General features: G+C 41.4%; 1 protein-coding gene across 1 annotated transcript; it reads right to left on the minus strand.

Annotated features, from left to right (window-relative positions):
- Nucleotides 1-44: 44 nt before the first annotated feature.
- Nucleotides 45-17,347, minus strand: slc7a10a (solute carrier family 7 member 10a). Its single transcript, XM_084014944.1, has 11 exons — nucleotides 17,195-17,347; nucleotides 13,024-13,228; nucleotides 11,572-11,723; nucleotides 5,909-6,034; nucleotides 4,998-5,151; nucleotides 4,531-4,654; nucleotides 3,892-3,995; nucleotides 3,682-3,778; nucleotides 3,414-3,563; nucleotides 1,806-1,983; nucleotides 45-1,714 (listed from the first exon to the last, which is right to left on the minus strand). Exons 1-11 carry the CDS (start codon nucleotides 17,295-17,297, stop codon nucleotides 1,614-1,616), a joined length of 1,494 nt encoding a protein of 497 aa, XP_083871070.1. The 5' UTR covers nucleotides 17,298-17,347; the 3' UTR covers nucleotides 45-1,613.
- Between the last annotated feature and the right edge of the window lie 9,278 nt (nucleotides 17,348-26,625).

The raw sequence follows: 26,625 nt of genomic DNA on the forward strand, positions 1-26,625 counted from the left end.
ATGAAAAGTCAGGGGATGCTATTGAGGACACAAACACTTGTATTATCCAAAAAAAAGATGCATCTTAGACGTTGCTATATTTAATAAGTAATTACATTGTTATTATTGTACAACTTCACACGTATAAAATACAGACCCATCAATTGTACAGTTTGTAAATGTATCTGTGTGTCTGAGGAATGTGATCGTTGTCTGTGGCGCATTTATAACAGTTTTTCTTTTCTTTACACAGTATTTACAGATCTCAACTTAAGTGACGGCGCCTGGACGTGGCAGAGATGTTGCTGTTTAAAGTGTGAGTCTCTTAGTGGGGGAGGGGGGGTGGGGGGTTCCTCAGCATCTGCTGGCCGGGTTAAGGACCAAACGTTCAATTCAAGTTCCAACCTGCTGGTTTGCATCATGTTAAAAAGAGGCCACTGGCCCAAACCTTCATATGCTCTGTTGTATGTATAACATAAACAGCTGAGAGACATGCTGTGAGATATACGTAAACACCAATATCACCTGGAGTACAGTAGATCACTCTACTGTGTTATAGTATCAGTCTGACCATAGTCATTTGTGGTGTTTCAGTGGGACCATAATGAGCCATAATAGTACCACAGTTAGACAGTTGATGTACAAACAGTCTTTGGGGAAGTGGGAGCAGTAAAAATCCCCTGCCAGCCACCCGTCTATCTGCCAGCCACCCGTCTACCTGGTTATGTTATTCAACGGCATGTTATCGGTTATGTAATAACTGTCCCGGCGGGTCAAGCACCTTTGAACGACTTCACAGTGGCATTCCTAGAGATGAGAACATTTCCGCAGCACAGCAGTCTTGTCTACACGTGTTGTAATGATGAAGCTTATTCATTTTGTGTGAGAGGCGGCCGTTCGTCCCGGTTGACAGCCGCAAACTTCCCAGCATCCTCCTGTCTGTCCTGTGCAATGAACGATGAGTGTCTGTAGATAATCTAATAATAATAATACGAAGGCACCTTCAGTATCTCTCGGGAGAAAGTAGTGATATACTATAAAAACAAAAGAGGAAAATGGGGGTAAAGTAAAAAGAATACCGTGGCAAGGCAGACATGCAGACAGAAAAATATTCATCCACAGCTGACAAACAGTAAACATCACATATTAATTAGTGAAACTGAGCAGCAGTAATAGAGAAGTATTGCTAAGTGCAGCAACTGCTTGCATATTTGCCTCAAAAACAAGTTATGACACAATCAAAATACCCGCACAAACCAAAACACTATACCAACACATACATTTCATAAGGCACATTAGCTCAAGGATTTAGTTAAGGTCAAAAAAGCAGAATATATTGGAAGGTGACAGATAGAGATTCCTTGAGTGAGGAGAAGAAGAGCTAAAGATTTTCTAAGAAAGGGCACATTTTGGAGCTTTTGGAGGGTTTAACATGTGATGCCCATAAGCGTACCATTTCCTTCCTTTACACTGGAGCTTCGTCGCAGCTCCTTTCAGGGTGCACCTGTGCACGAGCATGGACGAAACCATCTCTTCATCATCCACAAACTGACCAATGGGAAAATTTGTAATGCAAAAAAAAATGGAAGCACAGGTGATGGTGTAAAAAGGGAATCCCTGGCTGACTGCATGGCTCAGTCGTTGGCTTTGGAGGCGGTGAGGGGTTCAGTCTCTGGGGAGTCTTCCTGAGGAAACACCACATAACAAAACTTCTGGCCCACGTATGTGGCTCTTTCTGCAATGCAAAGGACAACGGGAGGAGTTTTAGTTTCCGGGACTTACTGCTAACAGATCTACAAATGTTTAAATATCGCAGCCCAACTCACCGACGATCCTGTACACCCATTTGGGTTTGTTCTTCCAGTGAACTCCCAAAAAGTATACGGGGACTCCAGTCAGCATGATGACCATTCCCAGGCCACAAACCACTGGTTCAGAGTACAGACTGAAGCCCAGCAGCACAGCCCAGAATATCAAGTAGCTGATGGGGATCAGCATGCTTACCTGCACAAGACAGAAAGGTTGTAGGTTAATATGATGAGTTAGGATAGGACCAGTGACTCGTAGGGAGCAGTAGTAATAATAAGACACACCACAGACCATCAAGTTCAAAGGTCAGCTTGTTTATCTAAACTTTGTGGACAAATAGAAAAAACAGTGGTACCATAAAACAGTTACATCACACATATAGAATAAACTAATAACAAGAATGAAATATTAATGCTTACACTATTTATCTGATTAAATGATTAACTTTGTTGCTAAGATCATGAAATGTACTTTGCAGTATTTTGTAACTATGTATTCAAGTATTTTTTTTCTTAACCTATTTTTACCTAGATTGAACTTCAGCTGATTGTCTTGACCGTTTCTACGTGCCTACATGCATTGAGTTGCTGCCATGTGATTGGCTGATTAGATATTTGTGTCTACCAGATTTGAACCTAAAAAAAAATGGAGATGATATTTACATGTATGTTACATTTATGAGAGAAAATGATAATATTTTTATTTTCGACAAATAAAAACAGTCCATGTATTCTGTAGCCTAAGTTACTTTTCAAACACCAGGGGGCGCCAAAATGCTATCCCTGACAGTCTACTGTTACTGTGACTAGTGATGGGTGATGGAAGTCTTATGAAACTTTATTTTTACTTGTTTTTATTTTAATCTCCAGTAACAAACTGTCTTTGTTGGAGCCGGCTAACAGACGACCACTGGAGCAGGTTAAGGATTTACCAGAAACGGGTACGTTTGATTTTTTTGGTTTGGCCAATGATGTTATTGGTTATAAACATTTATTGGCTACAGTTAAACAGCCTTCCAGAGCCATCTCCTCGCTAGCTAACGAGAAACCACATTATACTAACGCTACCTGCTTCGGTTACCTTTGTGTTTTTAATTACCTTCACGTGGACCTACGTGTTCAATACATGTACGCATTAAGGGGGGAAGTAATTCATGTAAAGGTAAGCTTGTGTAATTTACAACCTATGATTTTTATACTATCTCATGTAGTTTAAAAAAACACTGCCATTTAAGTAATTATTAATAATTGGTCCACGCCATATAACCCTATCCGAATTACTGTATGCAGGTTTGGAAGATAAAGGAAAGAATAAACACACACTTTTTAACTTTTTTGTGTTTGTATGGCCCCATGTATTGTCGAGTGCAATACCTAGTAGGCTAATATTTCTTTTTCTTCATTAGGTGCATTGTTTGGACATTTCAAGTATGATTCCTTATTGTGGTCTGCTGTTTTTTTGTACCCTTGGCTGTGGATATTAGCTAAGAATACATGATTTACCAATGAATTTGAAGTAAAAGGGGAGCTATGATGGTTAATTAAACATTCTGTTATGTCTTCAACACGTTAGAACAAGTTAAATTTAGTTCTTGGAGTGGACGCGTGGTTCTCAGCTGTCTGTACCTTGATGGGTCTGAGCAGGTTGGGTCTCGTCTTGCGGAGGTAGAGGAGGCCAGCAATGGTCACGCCATAGGACAGGTAGTTGATGAAGGACACATAGTTGATCAGGTTGTGTGTTTCTCCAATGCACAGGATGATTATGGTGGCCATGCACTGTGGGAGACGGAGGTCGGTTTAAAGGTCAAATACATATTAAACATATATAAAAAAACATTCCTGATTCCCTGTGAAGCTAGATAAAATAGAACAAAACTGTGAGTGCAGTACTCACGCAGACCAGCAGAGCGGGGATCGGGGTGCAGTTCTTTAGGTGGATCATAGCCAGCAGATAAGGCAAGTGACCCTCTCTGGCTCCCGAGAAACATAACCTGCAAATAGACACACAGACTGGTTTACTGTACTTGTCAGAAGTAACTCTTGACACCCATGTTGTTACTTTTTATCCAATCATAAAAGGACTTTAATGGATGAAGGGTTCTACCTGGAGGAGGTGAACAGGTAACCGTTTATTCCTCCGAAGGTGGAGAGTGCTACAGAGATCGGCATCACCCAGGAAAACATCCCCAGCAGCTTTTCCCCGAATGTCTGGAACAACACAACATCTGACAGGTCAGGTTGTTGACTCTTACTGAACCATCCAATTATTTATTAACTCAGTCGCAAACAGTAATGATTGAATTCGTGCATTTCACTGAAAGATGCAATGTGCATTTTGATCACCCGGCTCGACTGTGACTATTTAATTAAAAACACTTTATTTGTTCCCGGGGGGACAATTAAAGGCACACAGAGTAGCTGTACAAGAATAAAATGTACGAGAATCATAAGCATACGGCTTGCGTGTATGAAATGTCCTTAAATATCTTTGCACGCTGCTTGTAATTCTGACAAAAGAAAGTATTCAGAAACTGAACTCGTGACTCAGTTTTCCCTCTGGAATCATGAACAATAAATTATCTTATTGACTCATTTATTAATTGGTTGTTTGAGGGTTGTCTCGGGTTACAGTCTTCTCAGCTTCGGCAGATTTCCGGTTTCCAGACAACTGAAGCCTTGTTGAAAAACATATAAATGAGCTCCGATATGAACCCTATATTGACGGAGATGGTGTGCTGCTCACCACTGCCACGGCATTGGAGGCCAGCAGCTCCTCAGGGGTCATGGAGGAGAAGTAGGCAATATTGGTCAACGTGTAGACGAGGGTCACCAGTGGGATGGAAATGTAGATTGCTCTGGGCAGGTTCCTAATGAAAATAATGAGAATTATGATAGTAAAAATGTATGAATGTAGCAGGATGAAGTACTAAACTCTTGGTTTGTAACGTAAATATTTGCAATAAAGTAATACAAAAAAAGAAAGCAATAGAAGTAATGGCAATGACTCAATGTTGGTGTTGTTTTACAGAGAATTGACAAGAAATTATGTTAAAATATAACCAAATTCAAACCAATTATATAGTCCTGAACTAAGGGATGGAGGCGTGCATTGGGCTCTCCTGCGCGGCTTATACCAGTACAGTGTGTCCACTGGTTGTATGAAAACCTATAGAGGTATCAAATACTATACTGTGCATGCGAGTGGCGTACTTGCGTGGCTCCACGACCTCCTCCGTGACGTAGTTGAGGAAATTCCAGCCGCTGTAGGCGAAGGAGGCCTGAAGGAAGGCCAGCGCTATCTGCCCCACTGACGGGTCCTGGCTAAATTCAAAGGCCACGCTGGGCCGCAGGGCATCGTAGTGACCTGGAGAGGGTGAGAGGAAGGGATGTGTGTTTTCACAGTCCAGATCAAATATTAAACAGTTTAAAGAACTAAACACAGTCTTGTTTTCACGCTAAAATCATTGGTTGGTCACTTTCTAAATGTATTTTCATGCATTTGTCACTGTTTTTGTTATCTGAAGAACCTGAAATGTAATGTGTGTCATGTCCACCAGGGGTCAGCAATGTCAAGTTCTGCTGTGACAAAATGTAATGTATTTCTGCAGCTTTCTTCCCAAATTCACATCATTAGAAACAAACATATACTACTGTTGGTTGATCAATATGCACACATGTATTTAAATGTTATCAACAGTATAATAATATTTATACATCATATCTACATTTATCTTCGCCCAATGATAGCTGGGATCGGCTCCAGCCCCCCCGCCCATGACCCTGAATACAGGATAAGCGGCAGACGATGGATGGATGGATGGATCTATATTTATTGTGTAACTGTTGTTTTTCAATATAAATCCATCCTGCACCCAATATAATGTAAAATATTCTCATAAACAAGACTGAGGCGATATCTTTCATCACAATTTCACCAAGTTAAGATTTTAGAAGAAGTATTGTACATTGCCTTGTTCTTTTATGTACTTTTCTTTGCTTTGCTAGTATTTATTTCATTAAAATCAGTGATCAAACAATAATTGTACCATATCTAGACATGCATAGGTATTACTGCCATGTTGAAGATTGTATCTGACCAGAATATGTTTGTGTGTGTTTACCTCTACAGATTTGGACGAGCCCGACCACTATGATGAGTACCAGAGCGAGGAGTTTTCCTACAGTGAAAACGTCCTGGATCCTTGTTGCCCAGCGCACACTGGAGCAGTTCACCCAGGTCAGGAATACTGTGGAAACACACACACGCAACACACACACACACACACACACACACACACACACACACACACACACACACACACACACACACACACGCACACACACACACACACATACATGTAAAGTAATTTAAAAACATCATGTTTCTGACAGGCTTTGCCTCATAAATGCAGGTTTCTCGCAGTACTATACTAAAAAGTTGTATCGCCTCCACTAGTTGAATAACCTCCACATATATCATAATGAATTAATACACTTTTATGAAATATGATAATAATCTTTAAGGAGAAGCAGCGTAGGTATTCACCAGCTGGATGCTTGGGCTGCATGTATTCTACTGCCGCTTACATTATTGCACTCAACATAACAACATTCCTGTCTTGTCAGCAAATAGCTCAAAGAAAGACCTTCCTGACAAGTGTCTATGGAATAAAACTACTTCCTACTCTCCTCTTCCTGCAACAGCATAGTCTCTGTGTGTGTGTGTGTGTGTGTGTGTGTGTGTGTGTGTGTGTGTGTGTGTGTGTGTGTGTGTGGGGCCATCGACCTTTACACTGAATCTCAGATTTTGCCATCATAACAAGGGCTGAGCAAGTTCGAAGTGAGCCAATCCGAGCCAGTGCAAGTGGCTCTCCAGTAGCCCTCCAGCTCAAGTGCAGGCTTATAAGTAAGAAGTAAAGCCAGTAGGAAGAGGGAATCAGGCTACCAGCAACGAGAACGAGAGAGAGACGGAAAACGGCTTTTGTGTAGCTGTACTTTTCGTTTTTTAAGTTTAAAGTGTCCATCTAGTATACATCATACCACACATGTGAGTCTATAACAGAAATACAGTCAGCCAACTCATATGGAATAGATACTTATTCTACAAATGTAGAATATGTATGGCGTCTAGGCTCTGACGTTGTCCATGGGTTAACATCGAGCTCAGCTCAGTAATGCCTTTTGGTGGATGCTGTGTTAGGTGGGGTTTGGTATGTTGGGTATGTTTTTGAGAGCGTAGCAGCAGACTCAAGACCCTGATCTAGCCAGCGGGCTTCATATATTCTGTATAATACACTGTGTGCTTTATAATGCATTATGTTGTGATGTTATATAATCAGACACACACCGCATTACATACATGTACATGTGATGGGAATGTCATGTCACTTTAAGTCACTTCTCAGACATTTCCATATCACTTCCAACGTGGCTGACGTCGAAATTAAATACTGCAACTTTAACAAATGAGATATTAAATGCATGTTGTTCAGTCTTCTTAAGAGCACTGGAATACATTCGTCTTTTAATTCCCAATTCTCAATTTCTAACCACAAAAAAAGACGGGGATGGGATGCTTTTTTCATGTCTTCTCAACGATACCAACAGGAAATAGTGGTGGAATTTGGATAATTTGTAAAGCCCCCTATCGCAGCCTTTATCCATTTGCTGACCTTTGCTTGTGTTTCACGTGCACACAGATTAGTGTGGCACTTCAAATCGTGAGCTAGAGATTATGTGATTTAGGCGACAGGTTGTGTGAGATTGTCTATTTTCTTCGTAAGTTTCTCACTTTATTTAAACTCTATATATCTTGCCTGACTTCTCGCTCCTCTCTTTTATAGAAGAACACACTCACTCAGAGGTATATGTGTGTGCATAAATGTGTGGAGGGTTTTTATCGACCATGTCATCCATCACCGGGGCACGGTTTCCCTCCCACCACAGAAATCTGAATAAACTGCTTCCGCTGGCGCCGGACACGCTCACGCATTCACATACACACGTGAATTTTTGGCAGTAGGTTCTGGTGGCACCGGGCAGAGCTTTCTCTCCCCTACAACGCTGCGGTGTTTTATAGTCAGTTACCCTAGGGGTGTTCCATGCATTTCCGTTCCTGTGTTCCCGTGTACCCCCCCCCCCCCCCCCCACTACCACCGCCACCTCCTCCCTCTACTTCCCCCCTGTGTTGATCCTGACAGGAAGGAGGTGCCAACAGGCTTTGAAAGCGACAGCGCAGGTAAATCTGTGTCCTGCCATCACAGCTTCCATTGAAGGCTGCCTCAGCACTAGAATACTAAACTAATTACTGCTTTTAGTCTTAATGGATTCTGATGGCGAGTTCTTGCAGATTTATCAGGGGGCTTTAACCTCAGGAACGCCTTCTTCTTGGTTCAGGATGGGGTCACAGGAATCACTGGAGTGCAAGAAACCCCCCAGTCCTGTCTGTCCACCACAAGGTGTCTGACAGCAGAATCCCTTCAGACTACAGTTAATCTGCAGGATTAAGTCCGGGGGAAATACATGCAGAGAAATGCTGACATACGATCAGTGATGTAGTGAAGGGTTAAGTAAAAGAAAGGCTCCACCGAGCCATCACTGTTCATTTTTCTTTATTTACCTCTCATTCAGACTTAAACTCTCTTTTTGAACAGCGTAGTCAAGAGGGTGACTGTTACAGATAGATGGGGCAGCACATAATTAGCTGGTGGAGATAAGATTGGCTTTGAAAAATCTGCTACACTGGTTTGTTTAGTTTTCTTTCTTTTTTTACAAAGATTTTGTGTACATTGCAAATTGCAGAGCATAAAATACAATCATAAATAAAACATATATTCATCATGAAGATGATGAACAAATATAAGCTTGTTTTGACTGACAGTCCTTTGATTTTTGTGCTCATTTCTTGTTCTGTGCAGTTTTCCTCTCCAGTATGAACTAACCATTTTTCACACAACTGTCTAGTATAAAATAATGAAGTGATGACATAACACCTGTGAGGCGGTAATTTTAGTTCAATAATTTTAGTTACGTCATTTTTTCCATTCAAATGAAATGGAAAACTTCAATAAACGGCATGGTTTCTGACACACTTCTAGTGGTTGTTGGGTGTGACATTAATGAAAGGTAGGCTATTCATTGCTGGCAAATGTAATGAATGCAGATTGGTGATTTCTAACTAGTAAAAGGGATCCATACTTGACAGAATAAAGTAGCGTTACAGAGTAAATCTCCTGAAATGGGAGTACTAGGCACATGACTGTCCAGCACTCCTATTATTAGAAGAACACCACCAACCCACAACTGGACCTGTCTGGTTTTCTCTCTCACACACACACACACACACACACACACACACACACCTGGTTCACTTGTGACTCTCATGCAGTAGAGAAGGGAGGGGGGACACACATCTAGGCTGACTCATATTCATAAACCCGTGACTAAGGAAAGTTGAGTTGACGTGACAGGGTCCGATAAGACCCAGCAGTGCAGAACAACATTTAATCTAGTTGACCTCACTGAGCATTTCAGACAAACATTGTCCACCAAATGCTGGAATATATTAACATCTTCACAACATATTACATATGAATATCTAGTCTAGTCTCAAGTGACCTAAAAAAAAGAGTCTTGCTACTTTTGTTTGGGTAGATTTGAACAATTTGACATTTTCTCCGTGGGCCAATTCATGGTTTATTATGGTCCTCAATGTGTCTAGAAGATGAACATGTATACGGAGTTGTGGTGTAGGTGGTGATGACTAACTAAAAGTGTATTTATATCACCAATTTTAGAGGAGTGATACATTTGTCGTGGGTGATGGAGCTGATTTCTCTTGTCGAGTTCAGAGGAATATCTTCTCCATGTGTTACCAGTTACAGTTTCACACGTAAGGGTTCAGGCTTATATAACTGATCATCGATACAATATCACTGTGACTGCAGGTCTGAAGTGTGATGTGTGCACCAGAGAGGACGGAGGCGTTCCCCAGCAGCCAATAGGAACATCAAACAGCCAACCAAGGACGCCAACTGGCCAATGGGATCCGCCGTCATTGATGTGCAAGGTGTCCTGCCCATTTCCTGTTTCCATGGCGCTCAGTGACAGGAGCGTCACGGTAACCACTATGAAACAATGCACAATGGCGTAGCCACACCCTCTCATTAGCGGCGTCCACAAAGGCTGGTACCATTATATAGTCTGACACTGATACTGACAGACACACGCACACGTCTCGCACTCAACGGAACAACACATAAAAGCACCAGATACAGAGAGGGCCCCTGGCCAAGCTACGCAGCAGTTGTAACATACTGTCGCCAAAAATAGTAGAGGTCCATCAGCGCGCTCTGTGAATGCTAACCGCAGCCCAGTACATGCACCCGCTCTCCAGCACCGCTACCCAGCCCTCGCCTGTCTATGCCCCCCGTTCCTATATCCAGTTCAGACAAGATCAAACTGGTTGGTCTCTACCAGCAAACATGCACAGTCTGCTTCTGCCACTGGTTATTTAAATAGGGATTGCTGTACTGTACAACATTTCAAGGAAAGGCGCTCGTCGGATTAGAGGCTTGAAATAGAGCGCAGCGTCTCAAAAGGAATCCTTAAAATGACAATGACAGCCGTCGCACTGTGAACTATTGCATTATAATGATATCTTCCAGGCATGAGCTGAATGGAGCTGAATTTGGTTTGCAGAGATTTTACCCCTTGAAGTTCTGCGGTTTTTCCCTTGCTTTACATTATTCCCACCAGTTAGCAGCTCGCTCCCAGCATGTTGGCCACGTTGGTTTGTCCTTCTGGTTGGTCAGATTCCTCTAGACGAGGACTAATTCTGCTTTTTGCTTTATTTAATTCTTGCTCTCATTTGATCCCCCAAGCAATATCTCTTTAAGATCTCTGATCTTTTACCCTAAGGTTAGATACTTGTGTGATTTAGGAGTGTGTTCTGATGTTGGAGTCACGCTGGGTCATACAGTCAGGTGACCTGAATGTCGAAAGCAAGTCTGAAGTGTGATACTGTGAACCAGGATGTCATGATGACCGACAGAGACACGAGTAGCAGCAAACAGACACTCGTGTAAACCATCCAGGGACAGAGTCAACACTCCGATGGCATCACGTGAAACCAATTTCTCCCGGCTAATTACCAACAAATAGTTCCTCATCTCTTCCTCACGTTTTCTTCGTCTCCGTGCTGTTGTTTAATTGTTGGTTTTTATAGTTTCTCTACATGATCTGGTCATTGCAGTGGCATGGCTCAAATTTACACACATGCAAGGTCTAGGTGTGTTTTTTGAAAAATTGAACATGTAATGCTGTAGTTTACAAGTATTGCCATGTTCAAGTGGCACAGTGAATCACAGGGTGTCTTGCCAAACTTTGCTACTTGAAATTCTGACTCGAAGACTCACTCTGTGGCATCTGACTCTAAACTTTAAAAAAAAAGAAGCATCCAGTGCATCGTAGCCTTTGCCCTAGATAATTCCTCCAATGCGCACACAATCATGTGTTTTACATTTATTCTGTTGATCCCAAACAAACTTAATAATGTGGTAAGCATTAGCAGCAGAAGGGCCCCTGGGTGAACAGAAGGAAAAGAAGTGTGATCTAGCCTTTAGAAACGTAAGCTTCATCAATAGAAAATCAGAGGGAAAAGACCTTAGAGTTTGGGATACACTCAAACACAGACAATATCATAGCAAAGCACCAAATACAGACTTAACAGAAGAACTCATGTAACACATCAGGACTTTAGGAGTGACTTGGGCTTGTGACTCACAGATGCAGATGGTGGCGAGGAGTCTGGTGGCGATGTACGGAGGAAGGCAGTCCTGGAAGGCCGGCTGCAAGACGTAATTGGAGAAGGTGAGCGCGATGACAGCCAATGTCGTGGGATACATAATGAGGACGGCACTCCATAACAACAGGAAGCTACAGGATGAAGAGACAAAAAAAAAAAAAAAAAGGATTTCGTATGAGCGCAAAAAACACTTTTACATGAAATGTTTTAAACTTTATACGGAGAAGTGGCTGCTGATTTTCATCCACACTTGGACTAAGTCCTGTTTCCTGTCCAGCCGTCGGGGTTGGGTGACTTGCTCAAGGGAATCTTGGCATCGGTTATAAGAGGCTGGTGTTCAGATATGAGGAGGATACAAACACTCTATAGCACATGGAAACTGTTGCTTGGACCAGAATACAGTATGTCTTTTCTTCCTGTGACCTTTGACTGTTCTTGTTCTACTATTTGACCCATTTTAGGCATGCAAATGTATCAGCCACACCGAACTAAAGTAGTGCCTCCACAGGTATTCAGTGCTCGGTGGGTTTGACCTTCTTAGTCTCACAGCGCTGCTCTGTCGTCAGCTGACATGTCACATGACCACATTTAAGTCACAAGATCTTCAGAGCTGATTGGTTCCAGACAGGCAGTCCGAATAAACCAGCCCTCTTGTGTACAGTCTGTCCGTCTGCGTGGCGTGCAATGCTGCTTCTGCTCGGCTATCAGGCTTTTTTTTGCTTGGGGTGCTCTGAAAAAAGAGCGCTTTAGGTGGTCATATCCACTCTCCTCATTAGAATTGGAAAAGATGCTGGTGCCCAGAGAGAAACGTCATATCAGTCTCTGAGAATTAGGATGTGTTCAATCTGTTCAACATGTAATTTCTTTTATGATACATTTTTTTAATATTAAGTTCATATTTAGTCGTTATTCGTAACACAAATTAGAGAAAAATACCTGATATTCCCTAAATGGTTGACTGTCATCAGGCTGCCGGTTTCATTGACAGCACAAAGGTTCAAATATTACTACAGTTTAAAAAAAGGCTAAAAAAAGAAGCAAAAACACTTGTTTGAGAATTCTCAGCTCCCCTGCTAATGTACATATCGTCCAGAAATAATCGTCTTAACTTTACTATTTAAAATCACATTTCTAATGAAATGTAATGCTTGCAGAAGTCAATCATACAATGCAGTAAACTGTGGGCACCATGTTCCAGCTGGGGGTCAGGGATCACTAGCTAACTCCAGTAAGGAGTCCAGCAGGCAGTATGAATAAAAAGTGTTTTTTATAAAGCATGAGATCGCAACCTCAAAGTCCTTCAGAAAAAAACTCTGCTGTTTACAGAAGGCAAGATTAGCTGTGGAAAGACACGGAGGTGCACAATCACTCACTCCGTCATGGATGCATGCACGCAAACAGAGCGTGCATGCAGAAAACAACAGTACTTACCCCACGAGCCCTCCAAAGATTTCTGTCACGTATGAATAGTCTCCGCCAGACTTTGGGATGGTGACACCCAGTTCGGCGTAGCACATGGACCCAAGGGTGCAGATTCCCCCTCCACAAACCCAGACGATGAGCGACAGCCCCACTGAGCCTGCATGCTCCAACACTCCCTTAGGTGAGATGAATATCCCAGAGCCAATGATATTCCCTTGGGAGAAAAACAAAGATTGAGAAGGTTATTTACACTAGATTTAGCTAGAAGGTCCCTCTGCAGAACAAGTCAATTACCCACAAAGCCCTCGTATTTGAATTTAAATCTCAACCCTGAAGTCTTTATCTGATTTATCTGAAAACGTGGTTTTGAGGCTTGTCGATCCACTCAGAGATATCCTTGTACAAGTTTGTGTTTGAGACACCGAAGGCTAGAAACAAAACTTCCTTTACTAAAGAAAAAGTTCAATGAAATCCCAAGAGGCGTTTTAAAACACCCTCAAGGGATTTTCTGCAACTGACTTCAATTTCATGTAATGACTTGTGCAATTGTACTGGATGTGTCTGTGAAACTGGTTTTGGATAACTCGTATCAACCCAGTCAAGGGTGAGATTTCAATAGGAGTGACACTTTCTGGTCGGGTGGTTGTTGATATGTTCTTGTCTGACCAAATTCACACTGACTCACTGGTTACTTTAATCAGAAGAAAAGCACTTCTTAAAGTCCCAGTAGGCAAATCCGGTCGGATCGAGGGCACTCTGTCAGATTTTAAATGTTTCCAACTCTTACGCTCCTCCCCCATGACCACCGAGCTCCTCCCCCACGACCAGCGAGCTCCTCCCCCTCGACTTCCTGCCCTTTGAAATCCCGTAGATCACGCCACCTTTGAAACGCGGGTCCGATGTTGACTCTGGTTTTATCACGGGCACCGTCGCCATCTTTCTTTTTTTCCTTCTTTTCCACCGTTGTTTTCTTCTCCTTGGTTGTTTTGGACCTCCTCGTTTCGTTTTTTAACGAGGAATTGGAAGCTTGTTGCTACTTCCCTCCGCCTCCCCCCTGTGATAGTGGTACGACCCGAAGGGGGGAGGGGCTCTGTGTGTGCACGAACATAGCCCTGCGTGCTGATTGGACAGGATGATCCGTGTGCTGTCGGATCTTTGAAAAACAAACAACAGGTTCTACGTGCACGTAGAGGCACACTTTTTTTTTTAACCAGATGATTTATGTTGTTCTATCAGAGCGTAGTGTCGGCTTCAGTGAATATGATAAAAAAAATGTTGCCGACTGGGACTTTAATCCATTATTTTTCATGGGCGGGAGGGACGTGGGTGTGTGAGAGAGTTCACATTAATGTTTTGCTGCTATTCTACAATAAAGAACACATTTTTAACATTAGTTTAGACTAGATCTTCCCACCTTTGTGGGAAGGAGGAACTACGAGGAGCGACACGTGTCTCTCAGACCTCAGTGAGGGAGTCAGACTGCACCTCGACATGATGTAACTGATAAAACGAATTCTGGTCTCATTCTATTAAGTGTGTCAGTGTCAGCCAGCATACACCATACCGGGGTCCCCGCCCTCCTAAATGGAACAGGGCCATAATAAATGTACTTACAGCAGTATACTCAGTATAGTACAGGCATGTAAAAACACACCCATATTTAATTCTGATAGAAGGAACCTGTTAGTCCAGTATTGCCATGTTGTTTAGTGGAAACATGACCCACTGACGTCTCAGCTGTCCCCTAAACAGGGATAAACTGAGGTTCCCCGGTGGCTCAGTTGGCTAAGGCTCAAGTTTGGTGGACAAGTTCAAATTCAGCCTGGCAATCACATGGCACGTCTACAAAACGAAAAAATAACAAGCAAGGGAAAGTAACCAAACAGCAGCTGTTCAAGCAAAACATGTTTTCCACTGTCGTCCATGTTTTCCTCTTCTTTGAAGAACTTTGGCGACCGGAGGACTCTTCAGAAAATATGACTCTGTCGGCTGTAAACACTGTAGCTGTGAAAACCCAGTGAGGCGTGCCATCGCAGCTTCCCCGCAGGAGCAGCTCTGCATACTCCCTAATGATGCAGCGGGAGAGAGAAGGTCCGAACAGTGCATTTATCACTGTCAGATTTGATTGTGGAGGCTGTGGTGAGATGCAGAGCCGTTGCATAATGCCTATGTTGTGTTTGTTATGTCACAAAGTTTGGCTTCGCAGGAGAAAGCGTGAGTCGGAGTCCCTATCTGCCACCCTGCACTATAGCTGGGGAATTAAACACAAAATGACAGCTCAGATTTATCACTATTTTATTCAGATCATGAGAAAAGAATGACAGTAGTGCTGGGTCTTTTTGCTTCTCTTGATGGATCTGTCTACATGTATCAACATGCATAATGCTCATTCACCCCAGAGGGAAACTATGTACAGAATGGGGTGCTTGCTGGAGTAGATGTGCGGCTGTATAGCACACAGAGAGGCAGCGCTGGTAGTCCTCCTTCCTAGAGTGAGGCGCTGGATATGTGTGGGCTGCATGACTCACGTTGCAATTGTGTAGCTGCTCAGCCTTCACTCCATCTGTGCTTCACAGGAAAGACTTGGCGAGTGGTCACTGTCAACCTGAGTGATTTAAGCACTTATTCCACACTAGCAATATTAATTTAGACCATAAACCTCCACGCTCTCTGTTATATTATATTCGTGTAAAGCATAGTCAGAACTGTGGGTTTGCTTTGAAAGATTAGCAAAGGATTTGTACAGCTGCTGCTTGCCAAATGAATAAAACACAGTTAAACAGGAACGATTGTGACCTAACTGGGAGCGTATCAGTCAAAGCACAATAGACGTGACCTTGGTTCTAAAGATTAAAATGATAACATTTCTTTTGTCAGTGCCACACTGATTCATATTACTTCAACAGAGATTTCATTTTGCACTTTAACCTGATGGAATAAACCCTCTAGCGTTCTCTATTTATTACTTATTCCGGTAGTTTTGCTCACTGAAATGCTTTCCCATTTGATTTTCATATTTATCACCATGTATCAAACAGACACAACATTGTTTTAAAACAAATGTATGTGGAAATGACAGGCCAACAGGCTAGAATTAGTCCAAATTGAAGTGATTTGTTCCAACCTCCCCTTTGCTTGGAGGGTCCGCCTACTTGTGTAGGAGATCTCAGCAGATACTGTATGTTTTCACTGGCACGTTGCTTATCATGCACCACCATGACGCTCTCATTCATACAGTCTCCCTAATATTGTCTAGTTATGTCATTATTAACATCCTTTCATCCTGCATGTTCTAGTTCATATATAATAATCTGACTACAAAGACATACTATTTTGAGTCCCTACCCTACTCTTAATCATGCACGTTAAATGAATCCGTAGTGTGCAATAAAACCGGAGTGACTGAACAGAATGTCTCGCGCAGAAATAACTTCATGACCTCATGATAACATTCACTCCACGTCATTAAGTCAATAGCCGCGTCGCCCCTCTGCTTCCATACATACAGAGAGGCTGGACTCGGTAATCAGCTGGTTTCAGACAGACCTTCAGTCTATTCCAATGCTTTTGTCTAAACTTCATGTGGAGGACTGTTAGCAGCGGGTAATAATAGAGAATTATAAGGGCCCGTAATGCCTTGCTTTACCCAGCTCAACAGGTCTAGCCGGGACATGAAACTGTAGCAGCCTTAATGCTCCACTGTCCCGCAGAACCATATGGAGGCTGCGCTTTGTCTGCATGCCTTTCAAGTTCAACATGAGGAGGTCCAGCCACGTAGGCATGTCCATATTCAGATCATGACTGATGCAACAGTTTCCACACAAAACCTAAAAGCGAACCGAGACATCACGAGTGGACCATCCGCGCGTAAAAAGCCTCTCTTTCTGTGCGTATTTAGGCGGTTTGTGCCAAACTTAAGACTGTTAAAGCGTTTCTGAATGAAACGTCAAACCCATTCCCCCGCACTCTCCGTAAAGCAGACCCGAACCCGAATTAAAACTGCCTCCCTGCTGTGCTTGTCTCCTTTTTGTGTGCCATGATGTTGTAACTTTGACAACAACTGCACAGCCGCCACGTTACAGTTAATCCTCCCGCCAGCCGGCCGTTCAGGCACGTTCCTCCTTCTAGCTGAGTTCCCCGTGTCGACCCCGCTATGAAACAAAAGCTGTCACGGACTCACCGATGATAATAGCGCAAGCGCTCAAAAGTCCGATTTCTTTTTTCAGAGTGACCCTGTCGCTGGACGCGTTTTTATCCTTCTTCTTTTTCTCTTTGTCCGCCATCTCCTCCGCCTTTGCAAGTATGCTTCCTGCCCGCCTCGGTCCGGTCCAGATACTGGAGACTGAACCAGGCTCCGCTCCCGGGGCTGCACTTATAATATACTACTGATGGACGGAGGAGGATACGCGCATGCGCACGGCTTTACCACTGAAGTCCCTACCTTGTCTCAGGTGATGTAAAAGTGTAATGTGACAAGCTGATAATAAAGCTGCCCACTTCAAATAAAACAAATGAGTGCAATTTTATTAATATAATATAAATACAACTCCACTGAACCACTTTAAATGTTGGACAAACTTTCCTTTTGTGATGATTGTTTGTCGAGTATAGGAGTTCTTAAGACAAGCAAATAAAACAATAATGTACATGCCTTCATGCATTCATTTGTTTTATTTGAAGTTTCCTTATAGAGCTTGATTATTTATGTATTAATTACCAGCTGCAACAGTGTGTTGCTGTTATTGTTTTCACCTTGTGAGTCTGTTTGTCGTCATGGCTAAACGTGTTCCTGGAGATCATAGCACGTTTGTTTATTTAACCTTTATTTATACAGGTGATGTCATTGAGACCGAGGGTCTTACAGACAGATTTAACAATACAATTCATGCATTTGTACAACACAAGGTAAAAGTGGTGAACAAGTCGAGAGCTTCTGACTGTTAATTAATATGGAGGCTACATCTGTGAAGAACAGATCCTGTTGTCCGTTGCAACTTGAGCAGAGCGTCAAATTTAAGTAGTTCAGGGAAAACAAACCCCTGTGGCTAAATCCCTCACAGTTCAGGTTAGACCTGTATGGTGAAAGCATTCAAAGTATTCAGGTGGGTCTTTGGTTCTGGTGAGTCTGTTTTCCCTCTGGATTGCTGTAATTTGAGCCTCTGTTCATTATGACTGCAACAGCTCACAAACCAAAAGGTGGGGATCGTTGCTTTGAGTCAACTATCTTTTAGTGAAGACTTAGTTTTTGGGGTGTTTTTTTTTTGCAGTTGATGATCTTTGATGACCCATATCATGATCTTTGGCTCCATTTCTGGCTCCATTTTTATTAGATAATGTTAGTTACCGTACCACTTCTATGCTCTTTTTTTATCAACAGCAGCTGGTTGCTAGGCGACGGTCGCTGAATTGGGACACAGCCTGTGTCTCATTGTCAAACTGCACTAATTAGCTCATCCTGATCACCTGTGTTTCTAGCATCTATCAAAGGTGATGGTAAGGGACTACTTGGTTAGACTTTACATGCAGTTTAAGCCGACGCCTGTCATACAACTGCTTACCAGACAACAACCATGACTCCTTTTGTCTAGATATGTGGATCGGAGGTGGGACACTTTGATAAGTGTGTGTGTAGTGTCAAATATGTGTTCATGGAAGCAGGTTAGAAAACTGGTATGGTTAGCTCCATTCCGGATTGATATGCTCTGATTTAACATGGGTGCTGATGGGTGGTGGTTACATGGTTATATGTCTGTGACCAGCACAAGATTTGCTACGTTTTGACCGAAAAATGCTGTATGAAGAGTTGAAATGGTGGCAATGGGAGCAAGTTGAAAATATATATTTTTTAAAGAATATTTTATTTTATTCTAAATAAAAAAATGTCAATGTCACGTCACATTGATTTGCTATTATTCATTATGGGGAAAAGACAGCACATAATTCCCGATCATCAACGGGTGAAATATCTGTATGTATTACATCATCAGCCAGTCAACACAGATGATGTTTTTGTTCTCATTTGGCATGCAAGAACCAATGAAACGAGTGTGAACATAATAGCTCACTCAGGAATAGACACACCTCTTGTAGAGACGCTGTGGTTGGTCTTTTAAATGGCTCGTAAAATTCCTCACACAGTTGTTTTTGTCAGTTCTTCCATCTTTACCATACAGCTGTTTTAGGTTAACTGAGGCGATAACAGAAACTGAAAGACCAGAAAAGAGAGCATTCATGTTCACACGTCACAGTAGGAAAGCGACAGGTGGAAGCTGTAAAACGAACGGTGGTGGTTTAATTCACACTGTCATGACTTATTGGGACACTTGATGAGAAATAAGTAAAAACATCTGCTTTGTAAAAGGTTAAAAGCGGGTGTACAAGAGTTCACAGCAGGAAGTTTACTCCATATAGACACTAACAAGGTTTGTGTGTGTGTGTGTTTATGTTGTTATTTGAGCTTCTCCAATCTTCGTTTACATAGAAACGTAGAACCCGCCCTCTCCTTCCCTCTCAGGTAAACACTGTGAGCTCCTGAGAGCCATTGAGGGGCTATAGATTCCCGATGTTCCCGTTCTTGTATTTTGACCTTTAAAGTGTCATTGTCATGTGGGCGTGGTCTCTCATCAAGCACACCTGCTTCCCATCCGCTCACCCACAGATATTAATTTCTGGTTATTAGACTTAGACTTCTCTTTATTGATCCCTTTGGGATGACTCCCGCAAGGAAATTGGATTTCCAGCAGCTTACAAAACTAGAAAATAAGGAGGTATAGACAGTAAACAATAAACTCTTAGCTAAATATATATAAAGTAGAGATAAGAATACAAGTAAATTAAACATAAGTGTAGTAATAAGTGTAATTAGCAGGAAATTAGCAGTTAAATTGAGTTATTGGACTTAAGTGGTTGATTAAGTTATTGCACAAAGAAGAAGAGTGTCCACTAGGTATGTATGAGTAGATGAGTATTGCACTGATGGCTTTGAGTATACCTGCACTGGGGCTGTTAGGCATCTGTGCCTGCAGATCTCATAATCCGCCTATGGATCCACACACTGGAGGACACTTTATAAAAAGAGAGAAATTCCCTCTTTACACAGAGGGATTGTTGTTTAACTTTATTATGTAACCAAAAAAAAAAAACATTAAGTAACAGATTGGATGCATGGGATTAATTTTAATAACTAAGTATCGACTGTGCAGCTGCATCATGTAGGAAAACGGAAGTATTGGATGAAGACTCCGTATGAGATACTCAATATTAAAAGACTGGGATCTGGATCAGGGGCAAGGACACTTGATCGGGACATCCTTAGTGGTAGTTTATTATGTTTTTTTAGGTTCATCTCAATGCCATCCTCTCTATCTCTACGTAGTATACCGGTGTCTGAATGTTCACTGATCTAGAAGCAACTTTGAAGTCATTAGCAGTGAATATAGATCAGTGGATGCAATATGGGACCACATTGATAAAAGTAACCTAAAATGACATAAACATTGCTCTATTCTTATGTTTTTAATGCACATTATTCATATGCAAAGTTGGCTACATGACTTAAATTGAAAAATATAGATTGTGTAATACCTCAAAAACTGTCATTTGCTTTCCAGATTAATTATGTATTCTCAGCCACTTCTACTCAGAGCTGCATGCTCATAAGAAATTCAGAGCATATCCATTGCCTCTCAACATGGTGATGGCTCAGTTGTGCCTCACAGCTGACAGTGTGTGCTAACATCCACTAAAAGGCACGCTATGTAAACAATGCACAGGGAAACTTGTATAACAACACACACAGAGGGAGATCATTCTCTGATAGAGATGTAGATGATCAACGGTAAGGACAATGCAGACGGAATAGTTCAGATGATGGATGGTAGAACAGCAGATGGATGATATACGTCAAATGAGAAATGGTGGAGAAGAAGAGGTGACTTTTGAGATGTGGCAGAGGGAAATTATAGTTGAAGATGGCAGAGCAAGATGATTGTCTTTTGTTCTCTTGGTGGTTTTGTGTTCACTAACTCTGGCTTCAAATAATCCACAGCTTGAGCTCATAAATCTGAGGTCACGTAGACAAAGTGAGAGGAGAAGTTTGTAAGTGTTAATTGTCTTTTTAGCCTCGCTGGCGCCATGTCTCAGTGGTAGTGAATTATTGAATAGATTGCCATGACAATTTATCCCGAAGGGATGAAGCCCAATGACTTGTATCCTCACTAACAGGACAGTGTTTTCTCTGATCCAGTTAAATACTTGATTGATCGATGGTTCCCAGGTGACTTATCCTGATGTATTTGGGGACATTTCCTCTAGCAACACCATGAGTGTCTCCATAGATTGCAACGACATTTGGTGACAACATCAATGCAACATTTTAATTTGTTTACTTTTTAGTTTATGACCAAATACCTGCAAAACATGATGTTTACATCAGCCTTAAGCTTCACTTAAAATATTAGTAAGATTACATGCTAAACGGTTCTCTTACCAGTTCACCATATAATAAACGGAAAGCTTGCTTTTATGACTTTACACAGTAGCAGTAAAACCTGGTAGGGAATATAAACGAACAATTTCCCTCATTTCTCTCTTGAGCAGCTTCTCATACCCAAAGTGATGTGACAAATCCTTTAGCTTCTTTAAACCTCAAAATAACCTGATATGCAATTTATTATCGTGTGTAGCTTTTCTGTTGCACTCAGCAAAGTGTCTACAGCTTTGAAGAGAAACGAATAACAAACATTTAAACACACACACAGACACAACACACCACTTCATCTACAGTTTAAGGAGTTAAGTCGTTAAGTTGCGGCAAGCGAATGCTAACGAATGCAAAATTAACTTGGAGTGCGGCCTCCCTCTCCAAAAGGAGGCCCCGACAAAGAGAGGAGATGCTTTGTTGGCGACAGGAAGGCAAGCTGAAACACTGGCTTCAGTGTGATGGCAGGAGGGGACAAAGACGTAAGAAATGGAGAGGGAAATACTGTGGTGGCATAAGGCGGGGAGTTGTGCTGTAAATAAATAGATCAGAGCATCCCAGTGCAGCGGCCAAGCAGGAAGAGTTAAGGGGGGGGGGGGGAAGACAATGGAGGAGGCGGAGCTAGCGGACAGAGAGAACAGAAGGAAGAGGAGTAGAAGAAATAAGTGGAGAATAATGGGTGAAAAGAGGAAGAAGATGAGGTGGGGGTTCGAGGGTACAGTTGATGATGAACCAAAGGATCTGTGTGGTGGTTTTCTAGCAAAACCTGTGTCTCAATTAAGAGGCTGGATTGTAAAAATGCTGCATAACGGGCAAATTTCAGGTATTAGGGACCTTTTGTGGGTTCACCTCTGAACTACAAACGGGCAAAAATGTACTTAAAGTATAAAATAAAAATGATCTCTTTGAAGGCTGTTTTTCTGCAAGGCTAACTGAATGTCGCGTCATATTAATAATATATTTTAAAAAACGATAATTCCCCTCAAATGCATTAAAACGAAAGTAAGAGACTAAATGACAGATACCTGAAAGTTCTATTTAAGTACTTCATTATTTTCAACCTCTGAAAATTTGGCAGTATGTTGTACCTTTGGATCAGGTGGACATTTTTACGAGAACCACACCTGGGCGTGACAAGGAACAACCTACTTTAACAATGACGTTTGTCTTGACAAGAATAAAAATTGTTCAGTACTGAGAAGGAGCGGTGATGTCAAATTAATGTTGCGTAAAAGTGTTTGTAACCACCCGTTTTTCAGCCGTGGTAGTGGCATGGCTCTAGAGATGGCAGTGAGGGTCTGCACTTCAGTACAGGTGAAAATATTGACTGCCATGATATTTTTGTACAGACATTCTTTATTCCCAGAATTAATGACTTTGATAATCCTCAGACTTTTCCTTGAGCACCACCATCAGGTAAAAAATCATATTCGTATACTGTTGGACTGACAGCAAGCAGAATATGACAAAAAAACAATCAAATACTCTGAATGTGGCTTATAGATCCATTCCAGTTGTTAACCAGTCATTTGAGCATCTGATTATTGATTGTCTATGCCCTCTTTCTCATTCAAGGTCTGCTAATATGTTTATTTTGACAACATTTTGCAGTGTTTGTTGGCAGTATGGAAGGCTCACATGTTGGCATGCCGACAGTAGCACTTAGCAAAAAGCACAGGCCAAAATTACTGCTGGCATGACTGTAGTCTCTTTGTTCACCTGATCATGTTCACTGTTCATTTTGCATTACATTACGCATCACATTTGATTTTGATATTGTGGGATTTCGTATTCTACCCAAAAATTCAAAAATCATTCTTCATCTCAGGCATTAAGTCCCTCTTCTCCCTGCTAATACGGCCATATCCTCATATCTATCTAAAACATCTGTTAGCCATTCTTATTTTGGACTGTTTGTGGATATTTTCTGTTCGACTTAGACATACTATTTAATCCTAAATTCATAACTACTTTAAAAATTGTGAAAAAAATATAATTGAGGAAGTTTAATTTGTATTCTGCTCTATATGGCCTTGTTGTATGATGAACTGAGGTGGTATTCATTTAACTGGATCATCTCCTATACAGCATGTGGACATACTGATTAGTATGGAGCATGTAGTAGAAATGGCGAGACAATAGACAAGCTAAGGGGGAATAGAGGTGGACGGACAGACAGGTAGAGATGGAGTGGTGGAGGGAAATGAGCAATGAGGAAAGAGGCACCAAAGAGAGAGGAAGTGGAAGAGGCCATGAACCTGACATCAGTTTGCAGCCAAGGATAAACTCTCTCTCATCCCGCCCTTGATCTATTCTTACTGTAGAGCTTCTGGAGTGCCGGTTCAAATGGTTTGCTGTATTGGCTGCATCATACATCATTTGTTAACAGGGAACCCAGAGTTCCTGTGATGGGGGAGCAGAGCTGCATAGCAACCCCGCAGCACTTCCTGTTGGGCCAGGGGTTGAACGCCGGTACCCGTTGTTCACTGCGGTGCCCCCTCTGCCTTTAGAAAAGCAGCCGGGAAGCAGTTCACTTACAATCGGCTTTGTGCTTCGTTGTAAGGGGAAGAGAAATGAGCGGAAAGGCAAAGGACCCTCAGTTCACTGCACTCTCTGACAGGCAGGGACCCCCATAAGGTTTTACTAATATGGGTCTCTGATGTCCAACGGGGAGAGTTTTAGCATGATAGCTGGCCATTGATGCAGTATTCAGTACCTTTTTTTGTCTGTTTTCATTAACATTTTTTATATATTAATATAAATCAAAATTAATTTCCTTTCATACAGGATTTTAATTTTTCCAGGAAAACATTCTCAAAGACACACGATAGTGTAGGTGAAGAGAGGAAAATGTTGTCGATATTAAATGCACTCAGGTCTACACCACCATGCTGAGCTCTGTGATTATTAAGAAAAAAAAATGTTTAAAGCGGTTTTACAGCCGTAACTGCAAGGGCCTGCTGGGTTAAATCACATAAGCAGCTTATGTTCATATGTTGACATGCTCTCTTGACATTACATATGATTTCAAAAGGAATTTGGCTACTTGGAACTTGGTATGTGAGTGCATATGATGAATCAAAGTACAGGAAATGATGAAACACTGTTGCCCAGGTGACAGTATAAGAATCCACAAAATCCACAAACCAATGAAGTCACCATGACTTCTTCCACTTTTGATATAGTCTATGATTAAACCATAGATCGATTATAAGCATTATTATTGTTATTATTGTTATTATTATTATTATTATTATAAGAATTGGACATAATCATCACGTCACCCATTGGTATGGGGACTACAGTTTTACTCACATCTGGTGACAAATCAAGCAAGAATTAGTATCATTTTCTAATAGACTTCTTCGCAATCTGACTTTTTTTTTTGGACAGGAGTCGCCCCCTGATGGCCAACAGACACAATGCAAGTTTAAGGCACTTTGACATTGAATTCACTTTTTAGAACAAAAGGTTGCTGCCTGGCCTGAATTAGAAAAGAGGAGAAACCAGTGACAAAAAAGCTTTACTAAAACCTTTAAAATGAATGGAAATATTCATGTCAAATACTCATCCCTGGGTCTAAAAATACATTTGTTATGTGACCTATGACCCATGAACATATGTCAGCTTGATAATCATTAATGGAAAACAATGTGACAGACCTTTTAAAATGAATGGAACCATCCTTATTAGTGACAACGTCTGCCATGGGAAAGGCCTGTAGGCAGCATGATCAATTATAGGCTTTTTAGGCATTTGGCACACATGCAATTAACACGATCAATAAGTGTTTGGCTGCATTTCATTTAGGTGTGGCACTTCCAGCGCCCTGTTATTCTTCATGGCTCACAGGCACACCTAAGTGGAAAGTGAGCCCTCGCATGTAATTCCTGCAATGATGAGTCAAGATGTCTATATTGAAAATAGCCTTTTAGTCATCCTAATCCCTGTAAATCATATAAACATACAGTTTCCGAAAGGAAAGAGGAGGATAATTACAGCAACAGTAATTACAATTATTGATTGAATCCATTACCTAACTAAGAGTTAAAAAAAAATGTGAAAAAACGCACACTCATATTTTAAAGAGAGCTTGGACTTATTGACGTGTTGAAATGTGATTAGGGATCAAGATGAACTGAAATAAAGCACCTCATTTAACAAAAACACCCGACAGGGAGAGCCCCCATATTAAACAAATTCATAAGTGTGTCCTGGTCACAGTATAGTGGAATAGTGATGAGCTATTTGTGAAAAAAAACAAACAGAAAACTAAAGCAGGAAAGGAGATAATCCAGTGACTCAAAAGGACAGGTTAAACGATGGACAATGTCAAAGCTTAAATATTAACCTCTGTCTCCACCTAGCGGTTGGTGTTGTTTAGTACAACAACTGTCATCCGACAAATCCTCACCATTCAGAAGCTGGGACCAGAAACTCATTTAAATTTTCCCTGAATACCCAACGGATTAGTCAATTATCTGCACCTATTTTCCTAATCACAAATACAGAAGCTCTTGCACTCCTGCAGAAGTTCTCTTCATGTACAGTTTATGTCAGTGTCAAGTTTAACATGTTGGTAATTGTGTTTCATGACTGATAAAAAATATATATTTTTGCTTGTACAAATAAAAAAAATATATTTTTGCTTGTTAAAATAATAAATAAATAAAAACACAAACAAAAACAATCAAAAAACTATAGCTGGCTAAAACTGAAGGGCCCACTTGACTTTGTGAGCTGGTCACCAACATAACCAGCTTGACCAGTTTGGAAAGGGTGGTGACATCATTCTCGCTCAGTACTGTGGGTGTAAGTAACACCTGAATAAAGTGAATGGTCAGATACAACAGGAACTTCTATCTCCAATCCTGTTTTCACAGAAATATATGCTGGTAATTGTATGCAAATGAAATTATTGAACTCTACTAAAACATTAGTTACCATTCACCTCACTTGTGCTGACATTAACAAGACTTACTAATTCTCTAAATATCTTTCCTTTTCTAATGAAACTATGAATTAATACGTGTGTCTCGTTTAATGTGTGAAACAAAAATAATTCAGTCACACAGATTAAATGAGGGTTGGTATGTAAATCGTTCTCTTTTACTACCTTTTGTCTGGCTTTC

Source organism: Eutrigla gurnardus, assembly GCF_963514095.1.
Source record: "Eutrigla gurnardus genome assembly, chromosome: 1".
Taxonomy (NCBI): domain Eukaryota; kingdom Metazoa; phylum Chordata; class Actinopteri; order Perciformes; family Triglidae; genus Eutrigla; species Eutrigla gurnardus.